Source organism: Ochlerotatus camptorhynchus, unplaced genomic scaffold (genome assembly GCF_037179485.1).
Source record: "Ochlerotatus camptorhynchus isolate MF236.1 unplaced genomic scaffold, CSIRO-AGI_Acam_v1.1 ptg000558l, whole genome shotgun sequence".
Taxonomy (NCBI): Eukaryota; Metazoa; Arthropoda; class Insecta; order Diptera; family Culicidae; genus Ochlerotatus; species Ochlerotatus camptorhynchus.
Window position 1 is genome coordinate 56,303 of NW_027041041.1, and position 26,523 is coordinate 82,825.

The 26,523-nt window shown below is 39.9% G+C and overlaps 1 protein-coding gene across 1 annotated transcript in view; it reads left to right on the forward strand.

The window, feature by feature from the left end:
* The first annotated feature begins 1,614 nt into the window (after positions 1–1,614).
* The window catches only part of Usp8 (Ubiquitin specific protease 8), a 75,205-nt gene continuing 50,296 nt past the window's right edge, over positions 1,615–26,523 (forward strand). Inside the window, exons 1-5 of the mRNA XM_065236632.1 lie at positions 1,615–2,553; positions 2,609–2,750; positions 2,814–3,148; positions 3,262–3,383; positions 3,453–3,717. Coding sequence (XP_065092704.1) covers positions 1,819–2,553; positions 2,609–2,750; positions 2,814–3,148; positions 3,262–3,383; positions 3,453–3,717 — 1,599 coding nt within the window. The 5' untranslated portion in view covers positions 1,615–1,818. The remainder of the gene's footprint in view (positions 2,554–2,608; positions 2,751–2,813; positions 3,149–3,261; positions 3,384–3,452; positions 3,718–26,523) is intronic.

A 26,523-nucleotide genomic window follows, 5' to 3' on the forward strand; every position in this document is an offset into this window, starting at 1 on the left:
TGTAAACTGGATCAAAAAAATTAGCTGTCAAATTTACCGAACGATCGGTAACGTTTACCGATGTGCATTGCTTGATTTGTCACCGGAGAACTGTAATTTTGAGGACGATATGCAAATTGAAAATTACCGAGAGATCTGTAATTTTTTAAAAAGGTCACCGACACAACTGTAATTTGCTTTAATATTGTTTCAAGGTGGCACCAGCACCAATGAACAAAACCGTTGGCGATCTGAAAAATTAAGTTTTTGTCGGAAAGATTCGGCGCTACACTGAAAACAAGGAAGCATTGGAAGAAGATTCCAAATGCTTTTTTCAGATCGTCGCCAACGGGAATGGAACTTCGACCGACAGAAAAAAAACAAGCAACAACATCGGTATTTATTTAGATAACGAAAATTAATTATTTACGGAAAATATCTACGATTCGATCATCGCTCGGTTGCATAACAGCCTCCATAATTTCACCTTTTCTATTTTTCACAAGCACGAACGCTTTTAATGTCGATCGAAAATAACAATATGGTGGATTTGACGTTTACCTAGACCGTTACCGAACTCAGTAATGGAACGCTTTGTTTACCGAAACTTCAGTAAAATATTTCACCGAAGTCAGTGATGAAGCTGATATACAGACCTGCCGGTAAAAATGTTTACCGTTTTCGGTAAATTAAAATAAAATTACCGAAATTCGGTCATTTCATTTACAGTTTTCAGCAATAAAGCGAGAAAATACCGAAACATCTGTAATTTTTAGCATTACCGACCTAAGACGGTAATTTTTTTTACCGAACTCAGGGTCTCTGTTTAAGTGTGTGGAATATATCGCGAATTGGTTGCCTGTAAATTACTGATTACCAATTCACGATATATTTCACGTAAAGTTGAGTGATAATACAAAACCATTAATGGACCTTACTGACTACCATAACCATAACCATTAATGTTCTCAAACCATAAGTAAAAACGTTCTAATATGTAGTTCTCTTTCCGAAAATGTATGGAGAAAACAAGAATTTGGAATGGTAATGGTTCTTAACAACCCATTATTTGTAAGGTCCGCTTCCAAAAAACCATAACACATAAGGTTAAAACTTTATCACACAAACGTTCATGTAAGGTTCCATAACCATTTCAGTTGAAGTTTAGCAGGGATTATAAACAATTTATAACCATTATCGGTAAGGTCATGTGATGGTTCGCGTTTATGCGGGTAGTCCCATTTTCCAAAGAAAGAGCGTACTTTATAGTCATAATAGGGTTTGTTGTAATTATCGTGTGTGAAATGCGCTGTTTTTTTGTTTGTTGCTGATCTGTCACGTCAACAGTGTCAACACGGAGTTTCAGTGGATGTTTTTCTGATAAATTTCTCGCATATCATTTGAAAAAGACCTACGAGCTTTTGTAAGCAAAACTTGTTAGGCATTTTTAGTGCGCATCGAAGTACGCCCAGTCAAACCAAAAGAAAATAATTTACCCTACAAACCAAAAGAAGATAATTTAACCTGCCTGATGGTGTTGGTTTGCATGGGCGTACTTCGGAACGCATGAAAAGGACCTAACAAGTTTTGATTACAAAAGTTGATGGGCCGTTTTCAAATGTTACGTGAGTATTCGGTAAAAAATAGTTTTATAAACGCAAGGAATCATTTAGCAATAAAAATTGTAATTACCGTCTATTTCATTATTTGCTGCTAATGTTCTAAATGTTTGCCAATATCTATCAACAAGTGTTTTACATTTTTGAAAACTGTAAGATTTATCAGCTATAGGAAAAGCTGAAGTGCTTTGCAGTTGTTCGTGATAAGAAGATTCCAAAAATGGCACAGCTAAAGCCTCTTCATCTGGCCCGAAGTATGGATGCTTTGGAAGAACAATACAAACTGCCAAATGCTGTCGAAACTAAGAAAGTAATGAGGCTTTGCTTTGGTGCCAATGCTCTGAAGCAAAGCGCTGATGAGCACTATCTGAATCGAGATGAAGAAGCCGCGTTCATTCACTATATGAAATATATCAGTCTTATAGACACCATCAAGAAGCATCGGGAATACGGAGACAAGAAGAGGGCTATTTCGGAGGCCCTAGGATCAAATAGAGATATTCTCACTGTATGCGATAAGCTGGAAAAACTAAAGACTAGTCTAAGCCGACGATACGCTAGCTCTTATGCGCAAAATGAGAGAGAAATTAATAAAATTCGAAGTTTGCAGGACAACATAAGCCCTATAATTTCACATGTGAAACATTCGATAAACGCTAAGGAGCTTTTCGAGATGATTAGTAACAATAAGCTTAGTATGCTAATTATGGATTGTCGTTCCGAGAAAGATTTCGCTTCCTCGCAAATAAAGTACGATTACGTGGTGAATGTACCGGATACTCTATTGGTGGCTGGAATGACGGCAGGCAAAATTCACGATAAATTGCCTTCGGATTGCAAAACCCTTTGGACATCTCGTAAGGTGAAGGAGCAGATTGTGCTAATGGATAACGATACACAAGGCACTCCTCAAAAGAACACACCCCTGTGGGTGCTGGGAAATATACTGAAAGATGTGGGTGTTTTGGGAATGATTTAATTTTGAGATATTTACTAATGTTTCTTTTTAGTGGGATCCAGATGTGGTTTACAAAAAAGCTTTTCTCGAGGTTGACGGTGGTTTTAAGGATTTTGTGTTGCATTATCCTATGTGCTGCACAAATCCAACCTATTCTCCATCAACCACTGACCAGAGTGATAATCCTCGCTTTGGTAAGCACTTTTTTATTCACAATTCAACACTGTCTTAATAACTCGTGTTTTTTTTTGTTACAGAGGACATCGAGTATCCGAACATCAGTGACATTCGTATGAAGGAAGACAGTTTCGGTTCGCAGACAGGTCGCCCTGCGGTTGATCGAAATAGCAAGGCAGCTGCATTACATATATACGAGGCAAAAACCAAAAGTGAAATACTGGATGAACAGGAAAAGCTAGTGGATAAATCGATCCAGAATGAGCGTGATATGCTTACGACTGAAAACGAGTTAAAGCAGATTCATGCCATTGAGGCAGAAGTCGCTGACGACGAGGAGAAAAAGGAACTGCGTGAAAAGACCACCGAACTTAAGTACCGTTTACTACAGTTGGAGAATTCGCAGAAAGATTACGTAGGTGTACACTGCAGATCAATCGGTTTCTAACCTGATTTCGACAAATTTCGCTTATCAACATACCTAGTTAATGTACTACTGACTAATCCAAATTGTCTCTTTGTAACTAGTTAAACGAGAATAAATTCCTAAGGGAGCAAGTGCGTACATATGAGGAGAAAGAACGCAAAGAAAAGGGAGAACGCATATCAAATCAACAAGCTGCTGCTCTGGAAGAAGAGGCCCGTCGAAGGTAGTCGAATATAAACAATTTTAAAAGTATTTAAAATGTTCTCAAATTTCGTTTTTTTTTATTTTCTAGAATTCAGGAGAAACAGGAAACACAAAACCGATTGGATTTGGAGCGCGCTAGGCTGGCCCAGGAGCGTGAAGAACACGAGCGTATTGCAAATGAACGCAAAGCTAAACTGCAGGCAGCCTATGAATATAAGCGCTCGTTGAAGGAAAACCTGGAAGAAAGGGAAATGAAAATTCCTCAATTTGATCGTGCCGCGAAACCAACGAGCGCACTGTCCGATTACAATCACAACGTGCAGCGCGATTTCGCTCCCGTTCTTGGCAGTGTGGTAAGTACCTACAAACTGCTTCACGTTTTCCGTGCGCTGTTGGTGTTCTATTCCTGTATCATTATTTGCGTCATTTTGAGGATTATACTGACGCGCTTTTATATCGATATCGACTGTTGTACCTACACATACCTAATAGTAATTTGAATTGTATGATATTGCACTGAATTTCACTTGTTACACTGAATTGACACTCGAATGTGCAAGTTGTGTTAACTGAAACATATTTACTTTTCACATAGGACAAGTTGGAAAATGCATTTAAAATGCATCTCTGCCGCACATTGCAAGTTCGTCCTTAGTGATGTGTATTTATGTCAAAATGAGTTTTTAAACGAAAATAGTAGCTGATTATCCATATTTTCATAATACTGGATACTGGATGAATTAAACAACTTTGTTCTGAAAAAGTTTATAAAAACTGGTTGTCCCATCACACAATAGACCATGGAACGAAGTTAACTTAAAACACGTTTTTCTCGGTTTCCAGATTTGTGCTGTGGGACGGACATGCTATGAGCGCCAGATCAGTTTCATCCAAAATTGTATCTTCAGTTCAATAGTTCTTCATTTTCAAGAATTTCCTTGGAACCATCCCAAGATGTCTACAAAGTTGCTTTCAGGATCCCCTGAATAATATTATGATTCTCATTTGTAAAAACCTCGACAAAACTTGTAATGTTACTTTTACGTTTTTTTAACTAGTTCGTTTATTTGGAAGGCTCAATCGCGTAAGCTTTACGGAGCCGATAGTTCATTGTTCTTTGTTTGTAACAAAATTCACTTAACTCTATGTCTAGTAGGAGTTGGGCCGAATACTCGCGGCTTACTCGAGGTTAGAGAGGTACATTGTTGAAGGATAGGATCAGATGAGGAGCTTGGGGGTAAGGTTTCGTTGTCTCATCAGAGCGTTTGTCGCCAGTATGAACGGTAGTGCGGTTCGTCTGGAGTTCGATCGGCTATGGTGACCAGTGGGCGATGATGAGACTCATCGAGACGGGGAGACAAGGCTAACAAAAACTAATAAAGAGAGACAATACTTTTACGTGTTTTATCACAGTTTAGTTGTTTTAATAGGTTTTAATCATACCGGAAAACTACGTTAGACAACCGGGAAAAACTGGAATTTAAATTCTTTAATTGCGGCGCCGGTGGTGTAGTGGTAAGCGTGATTACCTAACACCCCAGCAGGACTGGGTTCAATGCCAGTCGGCGTCGCCGGGATGTTCTGAGGCATCACATTTCTGATCACGCCTTCCTTCGAAAGGGAAGTAAAGCCGTTGGTCCCCGGTTCATGAATTGATGGATCGATAGGTAGGGTCCAGGTGAGAGCTGCCTCCCTGGCGTCGGTAGCATTGGTGCTCAGCACGGAAAACAAGATCGACGGAAAACAAATCAAGGAAAAAAAATCTTTAATGTAGTGGTCACCCTGAAACATACATTCATAGTATTTTGTCTTATTTCAAAAGTTACTCATTGTTTTCTGACAGCAATTTGTTTGTCTTAGGCCGTTCGTAATGCTGAGTTTCAAGATTGTTTCAAACTACTTGACAATTCTAAAATTTGAAATTGTCAAAAATGAAACACGATCAGCGCAACGCATAGTTTTATGACCTGCTTGGCTCGACAATCGAACGCGTGAATCAGGTGAAAGACTTGGGTGTGATCTTGGATTCGCAGCTTTCATTCAAGCAAAACATTGCATATGTTGTTGATAAGGCGTCAAGAACTTTGGCGTTCATTTTTAGGATAGCTAAAAACTTCACTGATATCTACTGTCTAAAATCTCTCTATTGTTCGCTTGTTCGATCGACGCTTGAGTATTGTTCAGCGGTTTGGAACCCAAACTACAACAACGGTGCCGAGAGAATTGAATCTGTTCAACGTCGCTTTCTTCGTTTTGCGTTGCGTAGATTTTCTTGGAATGATCCGTTTCGTTTACGCAGTTACGAAAGCCGTTGTCAACTTATCGACTTACACGCTATTTCAAAACTACCCAAATTTTGGTAGAATCCACCCAGATCGGTCAAAACTGAACCTACCCAAAAATGGGTAAACTGTGTTGGGAGTGACAAGTTGACAAATGAACAACATTGACATGGATCCGATCGACGTTGTTCATTTGTCAACTTGTCACTCCCAACACAGTTTACCCATTTTTGGGTAGGATCAGTTTTGACCGATCTGGGTGGATTCTACCCAAATTTGGGTAGTTTTGAAATATCGTGTAGAACTTTTCCGGACTAGAAGAGACACAAGCAGAGCCTTAGCCGTGGCCGATATCCTGCAAGGTAGGACAGATTACGAGGCTATCCTGAGGAAAATTGACCTGAATGTTCAACCAGCACCGCTCCGTAATAACCTTATGTTAAGACTGCCTCTACGTCGCACGGTGCGATTTGCCGACTTTCATCTCTCCCGTAATGCGCTTCGTCGAAAATTTTCTTCTGTTTTTCGCCGGCATGAGTAGGGTCAGGTGGGGCAAGTGTGCCACGTTAAGAAAATCTTTCAATAAACATAGATTAATCTAACTTTTTTTTAAACAAATGATGTACATAGAATCTTAAACATCCTCTACTTAAACCTGTTGTATCTGAAACTGAATATGTAAACGTTAAATATTTTTTCTTAATTGTTTTCATATGCCTTATCAACAAAGGCTAAAAAACAGTGTGGGGCAAAAGTGCCACCCCCATGGGGCAAGACGGCCATATAACTCAATAACAAGAAAATCATCAAAATTTCGCAATCAAACGGTTCATATTCTTCTTAAACTACTTTTTAATTAGTCAACAAGGTGAAAGATTTAACCAACAGTGTCAAGTAATCCTTTAAACATGTATTAAAAAAAAATTAAGCCTTAAAAAAAGCATTGTGCAATTTTATTGTTCGTTGTAATAAAAATTCCAGTTCCAGTTCCAGTTTGATAACATGCTCAACTAGTTCCTGTTCCTGTTGCACAGAAAAAACTTGCTCGAAGCGCCCCAAATGTTGCGATCCAGGTTCCAACGCCAGCAGCACATATTTCGATAGCGTTTTGCGAGGGACACCGTGTTCCACTGCTGCTCTTCGCACAGAAATCCCATATTTAGTCACGGATCGTATGGCCGCAACCATATTCTGTTCCGACCACGATTTACGCAACGATTTTCGCACCATCACTTCGAAACTTCACTCTGAGGCGACAACTTTTTGAGGTTATATGTCTTGTTTACTATGGCTCTTTTGCCCCAGGCAAGTATGGCGCTCTTGCCCCCGTGGAGAAGACGAATTTCAAATACGTTTTTTGAGGATCTACATGCAACAATAAGTATTTATATATTGAGGGTCGCAAAATGTATTACCGTACAATAAAATCTACATCGTATTATTAAATTTTCTTAGAAAAATTATGAGAAAAAGCTTATTTTATGTCATCGATTTCTTATTACATTTTGAAGTTTTCGACAACGTGTAAGTTTTTTAGATTTTTTGATAATATTTACATCATAATGTATAACCAAATTTGATGCAGTATATCTGAAGGGCTTTTTATAGCATCCCATTAATAAGAAATATCAAAAATGTATTTCAGGCTTCGATACAAGCAGGTGGCACTTTTGCCCCATATGGCACTCTTGCCCCACCTGACCCTACGTTAACGCAACGCAAACGGATTTAATGTGGGCGACCCTTAAGATTTATGTTTTTTTAATGTTTTTTATGTTATAACCTTATGCTTGAATGTATTTTTTTTACTATAGTTGATAAGGTTAACATCATTGAGATTTCATCCAGCCTGTTGATGTAAAACAACAATAAAACAATAAAACAAAGGTGTTTGGTTTTCATCCCTACATATGTGTGCGTGTGCAAAGTTTGTTTGCTTCGGTAATTTTAGCACGAACAGAGAAGGTGATTCTGATTCCAGAACATGTTTCCTGGAACAACATGATTATTATTACGTAATCCAGTGTCAGCTTGGAAAAAACATAAACAACGAGATTACAATGATTTTTACTGTTGAATTTCGAGTACATTAAAATTTATTGTTAAATTATTGTACGGGAGAAAAAAACAGATTTCGATTTTAAATGATACAATGCTCAAACAACGAAAATTAGTGTGATGAGATCAAATTTGTTCATGAAAATCACTTTTTTATATTGTTAAGATGCTTAACAACCCCCCTTTTTACTGTAAATTTCTCAAATACCATGATTTTCATTGTTGTGACATGAATTTCGTTGTGATTTTATGGTAATGGACAAAAATGTCCAATGTTTTGACAGTAAATATCATGGTTACAATGACAATGAAAATCATTGTATTTTTATTGGATTTTTTTTTACGGGAGATAACGAGTTCGAACCAAGAGAAGAGGTCCTGAGCGATTCTGATGTCGAAACATGTAATGAACGTACTATTTGAAGTGCGATTTGATGGAAGAGATTCCTATGACCTTCATATTAAAAGCTATCGGCACTGATTCGGATAAGGAGATTAGGCAAGTGGTAAGTATCGATACGAATACGTAGAAACGGTTTTCCGCTTTGATGCTGGAAGCGGTCAATCAAGGTTTATACGCAACAGCGGGCTCTGGAGTACATGGAATTGAAGCTGCTTGTGATGTGGCTTACGACGGCACCAAGTATAAGGTCAGGCGTCGGTATGGCTTCATACAACATGTCAAAACATCGTCGTGTGGCGTGTGGCGAACGTCGACATGGATTTGACATGCTACACGGACAGAAAATTGTTTGCATTGAACCAAAAAAAAAACTTTAGATGTATTTAAACAAACAATTCCGGTTGAACTTATATTGCATTTTTTTATTTCAATAATACTTATTCATATAAATTCAAAATAGGATTTTTTTTTTGTTTTAATAAGCCTTTTTTCAACTGCAACTATTGTAAAAATAACAATATTCTATTATTATGCCAACAATAGTTAATTTTAATTTAGCATTTATTTGCTGTGTCCATTTCCCGGGCCATGAATGCAAAAATAACTACCAACCATTCCCTCGTTTTCACCCGGACACGATGGGCGACGATGAGGCTCATCGAGAAGGGGGACAAGACAAACAAAAACTATTAAAGAGAGACAAAAGACAAAGGAATTAAATTCTTATAGTAGACATTTGAAGAAACACATAAACCGACTGCATATAGCAGATATCGCGAGTTCCCAACACGTCTCTGATAGGAATATAAGGTTGTCTTCCTTAGGCCTCAAGGGTATTCAAAAGTCGCTCTCTGGCGGCGTCATTATCCGTACATTGCCAAACTGCGTGATCGATGTCATCGTAACCGTTTCCACACCCGACAGATGTTACTGTCCACGAGGTTTATTCTATTGAGATGAGCATCTAGCGAGTAGTTTTTTTTTATCTAGTTCGATTATTTGTAAGGCTCAATCGCGTTAGCTTTACGGAGCCGATAATTCATTGTTCTTTGTTTGTAACAAAATTCACTTAATTCTATGTCTAGTAGGAGTTGGGCCGAATACTCGCGGCTTACTCGAGGTTAGAGGGGTACATTGTCGAAGGATAGGAAAAGGGGAGGAGCTTGGGGTAGGGTTTCGTTGTCTCATCAGAGTGATGTCGCCAGTATGAACGGTAGTGTGGTTCTAGATTCGGGCGACGATGAGACTCGTCGAGACGGGGGACAAGACAAACAAAAACTAATAAAGAGATACAAAAGACAAACGAATTAAATTCTTATACTAGACATTTGCAGAAACACATAAATCGACTGCATATAGCAGAGATCGCGGATACCCAACACGTCTCTGATAGGAATATAGGGTTGTCTTCCTTGGGCCTCGAGGGTATTCAATAGTCGCTCTCTGGCGGCGTCATTATCCTACATTGCCAAACTGCGTGATCGATGTCATCGTAACCGTTTCCACACCGACATATGTTGCTGTCCACGAGGTTTATTCTATTGAGATGCGCATCTGGCGAGTAGTGGTTGGACATAAGTCTACTAAAGCCCAAGCCTTTAAACCACGCTCTCGAAGAAACATTAGGAATAATTGAATGTAAACACCGTCCAAGATTTCCATTGTCCCAATCGGTTTGCCAACTCGAAAGGGTACTCTGACGCACTAAATGGTAAAATTCATCGTGTGAAATTTGCCTGCCATAAAATTCGCCTTCCTGCGCGCCCACCTTTGCGAGAGAGTCCGCCTTCTCATTGACTTCTCGACGCAAGATCTCACTAATACAGCCTAGCTAGCGTAGCCGTGTTAAATCGATTTGTTTATTATTTTCAACCACGAAATCAGATGTCAAAGTGTTCGACTTGACAGCGGTTTGTTTTTTATTTTCAACCAGCAAAATGCATGTATTAGTGAAACTTCTCACTAATACTAACGGTGGTAGAGAACTCTATTGCCTGGGATTGAGCAATGTGAGGGGACCCATACAAAGGTAATCATATATGATCTTTCTGCTCCCTTACCTTTGAAAGTAAATAAGATGAGTGCCTACTTGGTTTCATCGACCGAATAGCCTCAATAGAACTGAGACTATCCGAGAAGATGAAGTAATGGTCTGCGGGCATGTTGGAAATCATCCCCAAAGCGAAGTTGATTGCTGCCAGCTCAGCAACATAAACGGAACAAGGTTCCTGAAGTTTGCGGAAGGCGCTAGAGTTTTCATTGAAGACATCGAAGCCAGTGGATCGTGACCCGTCTGTAAAATATCTTTTCACGCAATTGACGTGTTGGTACTTTTCAGTAAAAATACGCGGGATAATAATAAGTCGAAGTTGATCGGGAATCCCATGAGTTGCTTGTTTCATGGTCAGATCATATTCAATTGAGGAACTGTGATTGGTGAAGTGAGCACGGTCTGGAGTGTAACAAGGAAGACACATATCTGACGATATGTAGTGGTGGTAGATTCTCATAAATCGAGATTGTGTGTTCAGCCCAAGAATTTCTTCAAAATTTTCAATTATAAGTGTGTTCGTCATTCCGCATTTGATTAGTATTCTGAGAGAGAGCTCCCAGAAACGGTTCTGGAGGGGTGTTACTTCTGCCAGAACCTCGAGACTCATGTTATGCGTTGAGTGCATACAACCAAGAGCAATACGCAGACAACGATATTGAATTCGTTCCAATTTTATTAAGGTGACATTTTCTTGCCGAGAGAAAGCAGAAAGAGCCGTACTCTAGAACAGAGAGAATAGTTGTTTTATAAAGCGTTATGAGGTCTCCCGGATGAGCACCCCACCATGTGCCGCAAATTGAACGGAGAAAGTTGATCCTCTGTTGACATTTTTGCTTCAAATACGTAATATGGGTATTCCAAGTGCACTTTGAATCAAACCAGACCCCAAGGTACTTGAAAGACAATGATTGAGTAATGTTTCTGCCCAAATGATTAAAATGCATTTGGGCTGGGTACCGCGTTCGAGTAAACACTACCAGTTCAGTTTTCTCCGGCGAGAATTCGATCCCTAGATTCCTAGCCCAAGACGACAAGTTATCTAAGGAACTTTGCAATGGTCCTTGCAAGTCCACGGCATGTGGACCTCTTACGGAAACCACACCGTCATCTGCAAGCTGTCTTAGCGTGCATTGTTCTACCAAACAGTTGTCGATATCTTTGACATAAAAGTTATAAAGAAGAGGGCTGAGACATGAGCCTTGGGGCAGGCTCATGTAGCTAATTCTGGAAGTTGTTAGTTGTCCAAGGGAAAAGTTCATTTGCTTTTCTGACAACAAATTGTACAAGAAATTATTTAAAATTCCGGAAAGTCCACATCTGTGCAGATTGTCTGACAGAATTTCAATGGAAACTGAATCAAAAGCCCCCTTAATGTCCAAGAATACTGAAGCCAAGTGCTCCTTGTGCGCAAAGGCCAGTTGAATATCTGTGGAAAGCAGCGCTAGACAATCGTTTGTTCCTTTGCTCTTACGGAACCCAAACTGTGTATTTGATATCAAGTTATTTGTTTCGACCCACTGATCGAGTCTCCGAAGGATAATTTTCTCCAACAATTTCCTAATGCACGAAAGCATCGCAATCGGACGGTATGAGTTATGGTCAGACGCTGGTTTGCCAGGTTTTTGAATGGCTATTACTTTGACCTGTCTCCATTCAGGCGGTATAATGTTGTTTTCTAGTAAGGAATTGAACTAGTCTAGCAAGCGTCTTTTAGCGATATCTGGGAGATTTTTCAGAAGATTGAATTTAATCATATCGCTTCCCGGTGAGGAGTTGTTCGATGAAAGAAGAGCCACAGAGAATTCCAGCATTGTGAATGGTCTATCCAGCGAGCTGCCGCTCGGAGACGCTTCTCGAAGAATGTGTTGTGCTGGAGCTGAGTCCGGACAGACCTTTTTAGCGAAATCGAATATCCAACGGTTGGAGTATTCTTCACTCTCATTAGAAGATGAACGGTTACGCATGTTCCGAGCCACCCTCCACAAGGTGTTCATTGAGGTTTCTCGTGAGAGTCCCTCGACAAAATTGCGCCAATAACCACGTTTCTTTTCTTTGACTAATTGTTTCAGCTTTGTCTCAAGTTTTGAATATTCCTCGAAGTATGTGGAGGTTTTGTGTCTACGAAAAGCTTTGAAAGCATCAGATTTTTCTACATACAATTTTGTGCATTCTTCGTCCCATCCAGGTGTGGCTGGTCTCCTTTTGAAGGGCGCACTTGGAACTTTGGTTTTTTGTGCTTCCAGTGAACTTTTGTAAATCATATCGGTGAGGAATCGATATTCTTCCAATGGTGGAAGCGTATCTATTGATTCGGCACCGATTGTCACCGCCGTTGCATATTTCTGCCAATCTATGTTCCTTGTAAGATCAAATGGAACTCGAGATGGTTCTGCAGAGTGAGGGACACATAATTGAAATGATGATTGGCAAATGATCGCTACCATGGGGATCATTGATAACCTTCCACAGACAATCCAATGATAGCGATCTTGACACAAAGATAGGTCGAGTCGGCTATCTCGGGCCGGAGGTTTTGCTATACGTGTCGCTTCACCTTGAACAAGTCAAGTTGAAATCGTCGCATAAATCGTAAAAAAATAGCCGCACTATTGTCATCATATAGATCGCCCCACCCAGTACCATGGGAGTTCATATCACCCAGAATTAATACTGGGGATGGAAGAATCGAAACTAGATTCCAGAGTTGACTACGGCTAATGGAGGTTCTTGGTGGAACATAAACTTAAGCTATGCAAAGGTCTTTGTTCTTCACATTTATTTGGCAAGCGACGATTTCGACGCCTGATAGAGCAGGAAGGGAAATTTTGAACCCTAAAAGTACTCAAGAATCGTCTCTATCCAGGCGAATAATGTTAAAATCGTGGAAAATGAGGTCTTTATCGGAAGAAAGCCAGAGCAAATATATCACAATCAGAATTGTGAAGTAAAAGTTTGAACGAGTCTAGTTTAGGCACTAGAATACGGCAGCTCCACTGTAGTACAGTGATCAATCTTCAATGATTGATGCAAGGAGGGGCCATGAAACAGTCAATTGCTTAAGATATGATTCTAACGTTGGAAGCAAGGCAGAAACTAAGCTTCTTAGAGGGTCTTGTATGTTAAACATGTTTAATATGAATTCCACAATGTCCGAAAAAGCTAGCAAACCTCGTTCAGACTTGGATTTCTTTTGAAAAGTTTGAGGAGCAGCTTTATTATTTTTCTTATCTTTTTTTCGGTAATGGTGGGAAGTTCCTGCTGCTGCCAGGGATTGGATCAGCAGGAGTCTTCGGTTTCGTTTTTTCGTCCCCATTACCATGGGAATTTGCCAATATTCTGCAGGTGACTTTTGTTTTCTTACGGCGCACTTTCGGGGAAGGGCATTTTCTTTTTGAGGATCCGTCCATTTTTGAAGGAGCGTGTACCACCGTAGAATCAGAGGTAACTCTAAGACCAGAAGGTCCCGAAGAAACGAGCTCAACTTTTTGGCTCAGCTCTGGTACTATCTTCGGTCCCAAGCTAATCGATTCACCCCTCGAAACTTAGGAAAATCCACTAACCCCTCATTTTATCTGTCAAACTTTCATAGCGAATCAAAACAAACATAGTGTAGTACTAGAATTTATACTAGAATGGGGTACGTTAGTCGATTTGCTTGGGACCAATAGGCTAGTCAAGTAGTAAGCCAATTTGAAATCGTTAGTTTCGTATTGATTGTTGGTAGAATCACCTTCATCGGATGAGTCAGAGTCCGATTCTTCAGCTGACAAAATCGAAAATTGGTTTGCATCTTGGACGGCTGATGCAGCCTTCACCATTTGAGCATATGTCTGCTTGGAGCGTCCAGAGATTGAACGCTGCACTTTATCGGAGTGCTGCTTGTACATCGGGCACTCCTGAAGGGGTGAGGATTCTCGCCACAATAAGCGCATTTTACTGATTCTTTGTGGCAAGAATCCTCTTGTGGTTTTCACCACATTTGCCACAACGAGTTTTGTTGCCGCAATGGCTGGCCGAGTGTCCCAGCCTTTTGCAGTTGGTACAATTGTAGACCCTCTGTACAAACAGCCGCACCGGAAAAAAAGCACCATCAATTTTAACAAAGTTTAGGAGAACCGAACCTGCGAAAGTCACCCGAAACGAGTCTGAATGCCGATAAACTTTTTTACCGTCTAGCAAAGATGCTGAATGCAGTTGCCTTACATCCAGTATCTTCACTAGCGCGGTAGCAAATGTGGAGTTTTTAAAACTTCCCGAGGCACGTTTCAAGTCCTCGACAGTCAGATTCGCGTCGGAGACCACGCCTTCTATCTCCACATCTCGAGAAGGGATGTAGATGTTATACTCAACACTAAAAAGCTCGTGTTCAGCAATTTTATTTGCCACATCATAAGTCGGTGCTTCTACCCGCAGTTTGTTGAATCATTTCTTGTGTACCAAGATTCCCGGATACTTTCGCAGCAAATCTCTCGTAATGTCGAGAGTTTTCAAAGGTTTATTTTTGGGCCGAAAAAAAGACAACCCATGATCCTTTCGAAGACGGTTGGTGGTATCTGGCAACGTAGGCATCCGAAGACGCCATAAGTGTTGCGCAAAAGCGGTGCACAACCGCTTAAAGTCTAGTCTAGTCTAGTCTACACATACACAGCCAGTACTTGAAAGAATCCTGGAAAATGATACATCTATCATTTTTCTTGTCATTATTAATGCCTGCTGCACATCAAGGATGTGAAACAAACAATAAAGCGGCCAGGCCTACTGTGTAGCGTTTAGTTAATTTTTGTGGAAGTGAATGTTTACCATGTCTACTTAATAAGTAGAGACAGTGGTTAACATTTAATCCACAGGTAATCAAAGAGCGGGGACATACCGTACCAACCGCTCCGTATGCAGGATTTGAAAATGGGCTATATACATCGTTGGGAGTGACAGAGCTAAGAAAGTTAATGTACACTCCTTGGTTGTCCGATCTCCTGGGATGGAACACAGGTATTTACCCCTTGTGTTCGAGCGTACAGTTCTCCCTCCGTACAAGCGTGGACGGCACCACCAACCCACTGCCATCCCTCAATCGATCCAGCCGACCTCAGTCGAAGGACAACAGAGAGCGGTGTGCGGACGTAACCTATACGGAAGGAATGCTGTATTCGCCTAGGTTATAGCGCCCTTGCTCGCTACCATTTTCTTCTAGCGGTTGGGACCTGAGCACTAACTCTTGTCCTAGCCCTATATGGCATATGGTTATAGCGCCATTACTCGCTTTCTGAAAAGAGAAGAAGGGAAGGGAAGGAGAGGAAAAGGACTTGGGAAAAGGAAATGCGGAATTCCTTTCCTCATTAGTATTTGTATCGTCAACTTTTATGAAAATTATATAAATCATTTTTCCTTGGTCAGAGGTATTATTACGACATTTTAATAAGATTGTCTTATCATTTGTTATTCAAAATTTAATGTTATAATGATCAACATAGCTTTGGATTATCCAATATATTTCATAATTTAAAAAAAAAAACATTTTTTTAGCTGAAATGAGTATTTGCAACCTTGTCATACAGATCTGAAAATTAAATCAGTAGCTTGCTTCTCTGCATCAGACATGCTTAGACGGCTTAGACTGACTCCACAAATCAATGGTTGCTACTCCATGATTGGCCAGAATCAGTGAAATTGCACAGTGAATGGGGTTAGGAGTGACCGAAAATTCTCATTGTAGGGGAAATGGCTCTAATGTTGGCCTATGGGTTTAAGATTAGGCCCATAGCTAAAAATCTGCTTTTTATCAGTTTTATCTAGATGAACGCGTCATTGGGACGGTACTAATGGATATTTTTGATCGCTATTGAAAATTTAATCGATTGCTGAATTTATGTATGGGCCCAAATTAGGGTCATTTTTGCCGACATTGCATCCATTTCCCCTAAAAGTTTCAGTGACTCCTTATATTAAAGATTAATGATGACGCCGGCCACGTCTTTGCAACTAGGTGGGAGATGGGAAAGAAAGTTAAAGTGACCTTTGTTGTTATGGGGGCCGTGTTTACCTCTGCGTCCTCACAAAGGTCACAGGAGGGAGGTTTTGTTAGTAAGGTGGGGTTCTTTGGACCAGGATTCACCTTGATAAGTGATGTAATGATTGCTTTGATACAATCGCAGTTTGATAAATACACGAATGCGGAGCTATGAGAAAACGAACCAATATTATCAACTCTTTATTGTAAAGATGTCTGGGATTGAACCCATGATTTTCTGCTCAGTAAGCAGAGTAAAATCACTATGAACGACGATCGTTTTTGAATAAACGGATATTGAAATAACGGTTGATTATTTGAAATATACGTATGGTTCAACCAACACTATCAGCGGCGCCGGTGGTGTAGTGGTAAGCGTGATTACCTCTCACCCCAGAAGGCCTGGGTTCAATCCCAGTCGGCGCCGCCGGGATGTTCTGAGGCATAACATCTCTGATCACGACTTCCTTCGGAAGGGAAGTAAAGCCGTTGGTACCCGGTTCATGAGTTGATGGATCGATAGGTAGGATCCAGGCGTGGTAGCTGCCTCCCTGCCGTCGGTAGCATTGGTGCTCAGCACGGAAAACAAGATCGACGCAATCAAGGAAAAAAAAAAACCTACACTATCACGAAGACGACGGCGATGACGACAACAGTGGATCTCACTTTTTGTCTAGGATATAACACCTTTGCCTGTACTGCCGCTTGGAAAGCGAGAAAATAATACTCTTTGCCATTTCGAAGAACCAATATTCCAACACCATTCGAACTTTTACTGGACGATACCCATTTTGCTTCGCGATCGCGAAACACGAAACTCAAAATTCTGTAAATTTGCAAACATTAAAACATTTAGAGATAGGTCTTTGCTCGTCGATTACCTTGCCCGTACTCGAAGGAAATCCAATGTAAGTAATGTTTATAAATACATAGGCGAGACCAAAACGGCCCCACGTGGCTCCTCGCCGCACTCTCACTACCAGTTCCGGGATTCCACGTGGCGACCATCCTACCCTACCTAAGTATATGGCCATCCTACCCTACCTAAGTATATGGTACCATCCTACTAGACCATCCTACCCTACCTAAGTATATGGCAAAAAAATATTAAACTGGAACGAACTCACCAATTTAGTTGACTGTCCGTAAACTGGGTTCTTCTGCCGCTCTCGAGATGGCATCCATGTTTCCGTTGGTCGGCTGCTTCCCGATGTGAAAGGGTTCTCAGGCCGAAATTGTTCGCAACGTCACAAATTGTCGGGATGGAAGAGGTCTCGGAAAAGTACCGGCCTTACCTGAGCCATAACCGTTGGTTCCGTTACCACTTCTCGAAAACTAAACTGGGGATTGTTCTTCATTAAATGCACTTCAGAACGGGGAATCACGAGAAAACATCTTGACAGCAAAAACGAACGCGTCCGTTCGCCGGCACAGCCTACTTCCGTCTCCGGTGCACAACCGCTTAAAAATAAAAAAAAAACTTAAAAATAACTTTCACCAATTAATTTACTTAACTACTAGTTGTTAATATTTTGTTGCCCTATGTGCGACCAACCATACAAAAAAAAATTATCAAAAAAAAAAAATTATATAAAAAAAATTAACTTTTTACTAATTGCAAAAATGCCCCACCCTATTAGGGAGAGCACACTGCCACAAGGCAACTTTGCTATACAATAGCAAGGCAATCGAAAAAACTACACGCTTAGTTCAGTTCACCCAAATAAGGGTGAAGAACACCCATAATCGCGAAAAAGTGCACATACCCATTTTATGGGTAAAGTTGATTTACCCATATATGAAAACATGCACCTTACGAATAATGTAGGTAATTTTTACCTATTTGTGGATTATTGGGTGAATTTAACTCATATTTGGGTGAATATTTTCATTTTTTGATCAGAGATATAACCAAGAAATACATTGTGAAAAAAAACAAATTAAAAGGGATTGAAACTCTTTATATTGTACATATATTGATTATCAACGATTAAAATTCATTCCGTCTCGCACGCTGAGCCGGTCAAGTCGCATCGGTCTCGTTGTACGACACTAGTATTTGAGTTTTTGAGTTTTTTCCCACGCGAGGGTTTTTTCCAAGGGGGGGGGGGGGGAGGTGGCTGTCAAATACGAACAATCGTCGCCTACCTCGCATGTCTCGCATAACTGGTTCCAAAGGTAAACAAGCCATAAGAAACCTACAGCGATTGTTTACGTTTGGAGCCAGTTTCATACAAGAATGATCAGTAGGCTGATTTAACAGCACGTCCCCCCCCCCCAGGTTTTTTCTCGCCAAAGTTAGTTGGCATAGTGTTAAGACAACTAGTGCGCGAGTGAGGAAGCCGTTAGTCATACGCCGAGCGCTTTGATTACGGTCTCAGTGCAATAGGTATAACGTGTCGCTTTGTTTTCACCAGTATCGCATCTCCCCGCATGGTCTAATATTAGATTAGGTTGGGTCATAATTAGGGTGATCCAAAATTTTGTAAATAGTATATATCTATAATTTTTTTTTTCTCGTACTATTTTTAAGTAGAGCATAGTTAGGGTGATCCAAAATTTTTTTTTAGTATATATATATATTTTTTCTTCTTTTTCTTGGTTTTTTTTTCTTTCTTTCGCGTTACTCTTTAGTAGAGTAAAACTATATCAATCTATTTTTGTATTTTTTTATTTTTTTATTTTTATTTTTTTTGCATTTTTTTTTTATTTTTTTTTGATACTATTTGAAATTGCTGTAATTATTTGTAAAATATTTATTAAAAACACCATTGCGGCGATATTTAACCGCAATGGATGAAAATGATAAAGGCGGGGGATGGTCGCTTTCCATCTCAGACGACGAAACTCTTAATTCCACCTCACACGAAAGTCTCGAGGAAGTTGTGGAAATGGAAACCCTTGACGTTCCAGTTGACTCGCTCTCCAGCAAAAATACTGGAGCATATCCCAAGAAAAGGTATCGCCCACAACCCTCTCCCCCCACCATCTCCTCCTCGTCCACCTGCACCCCCCACACCATTGTCCCCGAAAACCTCTGCGCTCCCCCGCCTAAAGGCTTACCCAGAAGCCTCGAAAGGCCCATGGGTTGTTTTTTTCCGGCCCAAACAAAAACCTTTGAACATTCCGAGGATCTCTAAGGATCTAACAACACATTTTTCGGCCGTTACCGATATTTAACACCAATAAAACTGCGCGTTACCGTTGATGACCGGAAGCAGGCTAACCAAATTGTTGCGTGCGAGCTTTTTTCATTGGAATACCGAGTCTACATACCCAGTCGCGCACTGAACCCATTTGGATACGGTTGTGTTTGTTCTATGTTTTGTGCGTGCGTTCGCTTTCACAGTTTCGGTTGCATTTGCGGGCTTAGCGCTGGCACTCTGCCTCCCGGACGGCTATACGTGTGTGATTGGTGGTTTTCTCGCTTTCTGGGAAGTTTTAGAATCGAGAAAGAAAACGTGATTCATCATGTTTGCAAGCATCAGAAGATTTGGCGCTTTCTGCGTTGTCTGATTTTTTTTTTCTCTCGGACCAGATATTTGTGGCATCGTGAGTGATAATGTTTCATTTCAATTTATGTACGCGCTGCAAGGTGCGTGAAAGAGCTTGGCACGATCGGTGTTGATGTTGGTTCACTTGCAACTATTTTAGCAAAAAAAAAAAATTAAGTTTTTTCGAAAGAAATTGATATTGAAAGTGTACCAAAAGTGCTTCTGAACGTGTTTCGCAGTTAGATGGTGAAATTCTCGGTTGTTTTCAGTGAAAATTCCGTATCACAAATTTTTTCACCGAGTTCCTTTTTTTTTGCCGTTTGACGACATCGGGAATGCGCTCCCGGATATATTTATTTGGTGAGTACGTTCCAGTTGAGGATTGTTCTTGTACATTTCTCGATTGCATTTTCGAGGGGACGTGTCTGCTTTTGTGGGCAGTGCGTTTGATGGTCGGTTTGGTAGTATCCTTTTAAATATAATATCTCATGTCCAAATAACCTCGATTTTCGGTCTATTGATTCAATACTTCAGTATTATATTTTCAAAACATACAATTATGCATTATGTCATTTCATGACACTTAAAACAAAAAGTGTGTGTATAGGACCCAATAATCTAGGTTATTTGTATTTTGTAAAACATCTTTATTTTTTATTATATTTTTCATTCTACTACATATTTTATATACATTATATATTACATGATTATATATAAATTCATAATGTAAATTACAATAAATACTGGGAGGGGAGGGAGCATCAGGGCATCATTGAAGTTGTAACTGGACAATGGAGTGGAGTGCCAACCGGAGTCTAGGAGGGAATGTGTACTGTCATTTTAGATAGTTACATTTCACTTCAACAGTTGCAATGAATTTGACGCGCTCTTCTTTAACAAACCATCCCGTGGAAAGCTTAACATGTATTGCGAATTTCGTTATTCATTTTGTTGGATCATATTGTTGGAAGGAGATTCTCTTATTCCCGCGGGTTTCGCGTAAGTGCCTCTGCTTACGGGCCCGTCCAACCCTTTTTGGCCCTTCATACAGCAGTATGTTGAATTCAGAATGATGACGGAATTTGATCTTGCTGTTGAGTGGAGCCGCATGCAGGGCAAGATGGTGGCTACTTACATACATACATACAATACCGAGTCTACATACCCAGTAGTGAGGTAGAAATTGAAGGAGTGGTCACCGAAGCGAGTTTGACTAGTGATGATTTCTTGGGTCCCGATTCCTTCGGAATCTTTAAAAACCGTGCTCTGCCGAAGGTGAAGATATTGGACTGCCTTCAAATGCAGTCAGTATCCGTAGTAGGCTCCAAAAAAACTTATTCCTTGTCAAACTCGTTTCGTGTGACCTTTTCGGGTTCAGCGTTACCTCACTACGTCGCTATTGGCAAGGTTCGGCTGCCTGTACGTCTGTTTGTACCTCCGGTAATGAACTGCTCGAAATGTAAACAACTTGGTCATACATCGGACTACTGCTCGAACAAACCACGCTGCGATCAGTGTGGCGAGCAACATCAAGAGGGCCCTTGCGGTGCTCCTCCAAAATGCGTGTACTGCAAGGAAAGCCTGCATACCCTGACTGGCTGCCCGAGGTACAAACAGCAGGGAGAAAAACTTAAGCGGTCTCTGCAAGCTCGCTCCAAGAGAACAGTAGCAGAACTCTTGAAGAATACCGCTTCATCTTCTCAGACCACACCAAAAAGCAGTAACACGTTCTCCATTTTGCCAGTTGATGATCTAGACTCTGACTCAGAGGTCGGTGAGGGTAGTCCGTTTGTATTTAAAGGCAATACGAAAAAACGAGCAAAAAAACACACCACCGAAAAGCCTCGTAAGGCCACTTGTACGGACCACCCTTCCACCTTGGAAAAATCAAGAGGTAACGGAAATGCACCGAAACCCATTCCACCGGGTTTTAAACCTTGTAATTATGACAAGAACTTTCCGTCACTTCCAGGATTATCTAAAACCCCAGATGTCCCAGTTTTTCGGCCAGAAAAGCAGCTGAATAATCAGCAAGAACATGCCCCCATGTTCACGTTTTCTAGTATTGTGGATAGCTTCTTCAGTATATTCAATATCTCTGACTCAACGAGGAGCATTATTTTTTTTTTTTTTTTTTTAAACTCTTTATTTGTTTCAAATTCAAAATAAATTACATTTCATTTTAACCTAGGTGCTCCAGTTACTGCAGTAACGTACCAGCCTTAATTGTTATGATATATATCTAAGTGTTTTTACATTGTTCATGTCGTGGCAATTCAGTATTTTAAACAGGTTTTTTAACCTGCATGTCAGTATAACAATTGATATCTTAAAACTAAAAACTAAAACTAAATCTTATCTAAGTATAAAGGGAATTAATCGTTGCAATTGAGGATTGCAACGATTTTTGCCTGAAATTATTAATTATTTTGTTGGACATTTGTGCTAAAGTCTCAACATTCGAAATTCTATGTACTTCGGTAGTACTGTACCAGGGAGGCAACTTCAAAATCATTTTCAGAATTTTGTTCTGAATCCTTTGAAGTGCTTTTTTCCTGGTAGTGCAGCAACTAGACCATATTGGCACAGCGTAAAGCATGGCCGGTCTAAAAACTTGTTTAAATATTAGAAGTTTATTCGTCAGGCAAAGTTTGGATTTCCTGTTTATAAGAGGATACAAACATTTTATATATTTGTTACATTTGGCTTGAATGCCCTCAATGTGATCTTTAAAAGTTAATTTTTGGTCAAGTATTAATCCAAGATATTTCACTTGGTTTGACCAGGAAATTGGAACTCCGTTCATAGTGACTATGTGACTACTACTAGGTTTCAAAAACGAAGCTCTAGGCTTATGTGGAAATATTATAAGTTGAGTTTTGGAAGCGTTGGGAGAAATCTTCCATTTTTGTAAATAAGAAGAGAAAATATCTAAACTTTTCTGCAGTCTGCTGCAAATAACACGAAGACTTCTTCCTTTAGCGGAAATGCCTGTGTCATCAGCGAACAAAGATTTGTGGCAACCCTGAGGCAAATCAGGGAGGTCCGAAGTGAAAATGTTATACAAGATAGGCCCAAGAATGCTACCCTGAGGAACTCCTGCCCTAACAGGTAGTCGATTAGATTTGGAATTTTGATAATTTACTTGAAGAGTTCTGTCAGTTAAATAATTTTGAACTAATTTCATAATATAAAGTGGAAAATTAAACTTTTTCAATTTAGCAATCAAACCTTCATGCCAAACACTGTCGAATGCTTTTTCTATGTCTAGAAGAGCAACTCCAGTTGAGTAGCCTTCAGATTTGTTTGAACGAATTAAATTGTTAACTCTTAAGAGTTGATGAGTAGTTGAATGCCCATGGCGAAATCCAAACTGCTCATCTGCAAAAATTGAGTTCGTATTGATGTGAAGCATCATTCTATTCAAAATTATCTTTTCAAAAAGTTTACTTATTGAAGAAAGCAAACTTATTGGGCGGTAGCTAGAAGCTTCAGCTGGATTTTTATCCGGCTTCAAAATTGGAACAACTTTTGCATTTTTCCATTTATCAGGAAAGTATGCCAAATGGAAACATCTGTTAAATAATTTTACCAAGAAAGACAAGGTACTCTCTGGGAGTTTTTTGATGAGGATATAGAAAATTCCATCATCACCTGGAGCTTTCATATTTTGAAATTTTTTAGTTATAGACCTTACTTCGTCCAAATCAGTCCCCCAGGAATCATCAAAAATATTTTCCCGAGAGAAAATATTCAGAAAATCCCGAGCAACCTGATTCTCAATAGGACTAGTAAGACCCAAACTGAAATTATGGGAACTCTCGAATTGCTTAGCAAGTTTCTGAGCTTTTTCCAAATTTGTGATCAAAATTTTACCACCTTCTTTAAGCGCTGGAATAGGCTTTTGAGGTTTTTTCAAAATTTTTGTGAGTTTCCAAAAGGGTTTGGAACTCGGATCTAATTTAGAAATATTATTTTCAAAAGTTTTGTTCCTCAGGGCAGAGAATCGCTTTTTAATTTGTTTTTGCAAATCCCGCCAGATAACTTTCATGGCAGGATCGCGTGTTCTTTGATATTGTCTCCTACGGACATTTTTAAGACGGATCAAGAGCTGAAGATCATCGTCTATTATAATTGAATCGAATTTAACCTCGCATTTTGGTACTGAGGCAGCTCTTGCTTCAACTATAGAAGTAGTCAGAGATTCAAGAGCATAATTAATTTCATCTTTGGTTTGCAAAGGAATGTTTGGATCGAAGTTATATTCCATAAATGTTCGATATTGCTCCCAATCAGCTCTATGGTAATTGAAAGTAGAGCTGTTGGGATTACAAATTATTTCTTGGGATATTTCAAAAGTTACTGGAAGGTGATCAGAACCGAAGTCAGCATGGGTAACCAATTGGCTACAAAGTTGACATGAATCAGTTAAGACCAAATCAATAGTGGAGGGATTTCTTATAGAAGAAAAGCATGTTGGGCTGTTTGGATATTGAATAGTGTAATAACCTGCAGAACAATCATCAAACAGAATATTACCATTGGAATTGCTTTGAGCATTATTCCATGAGCGGTGTTTTGCATTAAAATCACCAATAATGAAGAATTTAGACCTATGACGGGTAAGTTTCTGGAGGTCACCCTTGAGAAAATTCTTTTGCTGGCCTACGCATTGGAATGGCAAATAGGCAGCTATAAACGTAAGTTGTCCAAATTTTGTTTCAACAGAAACCCCCAATGTTTCAAAAACTTTGGTTTCAAATGAAGAAAGAATTTTATGTTTGATTCGTCTATGAATAATGATGGCAACGCCACCACAGGGTCCATCAAGACGATCATTTCTATAAATCAAGTAGTTTGCGTCCTTCTTAACCTTATGGGCAGGTTTAAGGAACGTTTCAGTTATAACGGCAATATGCACGTTATGAACTCTTAAAAAGTTAAATAGCTCGTCTTCATTATCTTTAAGAGATCGAGCATTCCAATTTACAATATTTAATGCTTTAAAATCCATTACTGAATTTTAAAGTCATGACAATATTATTTGCAAATTTTACTCCAGTTTGAATAGCATCAAACATGGAGTTGATTTAAGCATATCAGAAATCATGTCAATTAATGAATTCTGTAAAAATTCCATTTTGGGGGCAGTAATGCTTCCTAAGTCAAAATTGTCAAAATTTCCGTTAGAACGTTGGTTAGTATTTTGATTTCTACCCGCTGCAATAGCAGCATAGGTAGCTCCATTAACTCGCTGAACATTGTTAGCAGCGAGGGGAGTAGGTACAGATGAAACATTTGAAGCAGGGGAGATATTTGTACCTACGGGTACGAATGTAGAATTTGTTCCTCGCTGACCCTTGTTAACAGCAGAGGAATTTGTACCTGGTCGGAAACGTGGAGCGTTTCCTACCTGACGGTTAGAACGAGATTGTAGGATCGCTTTGCGAGTCTTACATTCCCAAAAATTGGATTTGTGGTTTTCACCACAATTTGAACATTTAAATTTCTTAGGATCTTCCTTCACAGGACAGTCGTCCTTTGCGTGAGAGGAATCACCACAATTCATGCATTTAGCTGGCATGTAGCAATTTTTAGTTCCGTGACCCCATCCCTGGCACTTACGGCACTGGGTGAGGTTTTGGAAATTTCCTCCAGTCTTCCTGAAGTGTTCCCACTTCACTCGGACATGGAGCATAAGGCAAGCTTTTTCTAAGGCCTTAAGGTTGTTTAGTTCACTAGACTTGAAGTGAACTAAATAAAAATCATTAGAAATCCCGTTGCGCGAATCGCCAGGACGGGATTTCATTTTCATTTTGATTACTTGGAGTGGCACAACTCCAAGTAATTTTGCCAGTTCATCTTTGATCTGATGCAGGGATTCACCACTGGGCAGTCCTTTCATGACAACCTTGAACACACGTTCAGTTTTGGTGTCGTAAGTAAAAAATTTGTGCTTCTTCTCAGTAAGATACTTGAGAGGACATTTAAATCCGTCCAAGGTTTCAGCCAATACACGGCATTCACCCCGACGTCCAATTTGTAGTGAAAACTTAACTTTCACGAAATTCAAAAGTTCCATGCGAAGAGCATGGAAATCGGTAGTGGTTATCACAATAGGGGGAATCTTTTCCTTCTTGGCATTAAGCCGGGAAAGTTTACTAGAATTTTTCTTGGATGATGGATCATTCTCATCATCCGTGAGCAAATCAAATTGATTACTCAAATTAATTTCATCAGAAGGGGGGTCAAGAGTTTGCCCCTTTCTTTTGCGTTTAGGCGCCATGGCGGCAGTAAATTTTTATCCAAATCGACTTCCAAGCAGATTACTATAAGAATCTGAAGGATCGAAGAGGAATTTTCCAAATCGATATCCAAGAAGGATTACCTCGGGTAGGGTCCAAACAAGGATCGAAGAGGAATAAGAGTTGGAAAAAGGTAGAAAATTTTTACAGGTTGAGCACTGAAAAGTGCTGTTTAAATTTGTTGTAGCTTTAGGTAGTAGTAACACTTCCTTCAGCAAAAAGCAAATAGATCCGCACGGCAAGAGAGCACGATGCGGACTGAGGAGGAGCATTATTAATTTAGTGCTGCCAATGGTGAAAAATCTTTTGAAGCAACTAGCTTCTAGGTGGTCCTTCCTTGCATCGATCATATCCTTTGATGGATAATTCTCCGAATGAGGTCGGGGATATGATCTCTGTTCTTCAGTGGAACTGTAGAAGTCTTATGCCAAAACTTGACACATTTAAATTTTTAGTTAACAACTCACTTTCTGATGCATTTGCCCTTTGTGAAACATGGCTCTCTTCAGACAACGATCTTGCTTTCCACGATTTCAACATTATTCGCCTTGACCGCG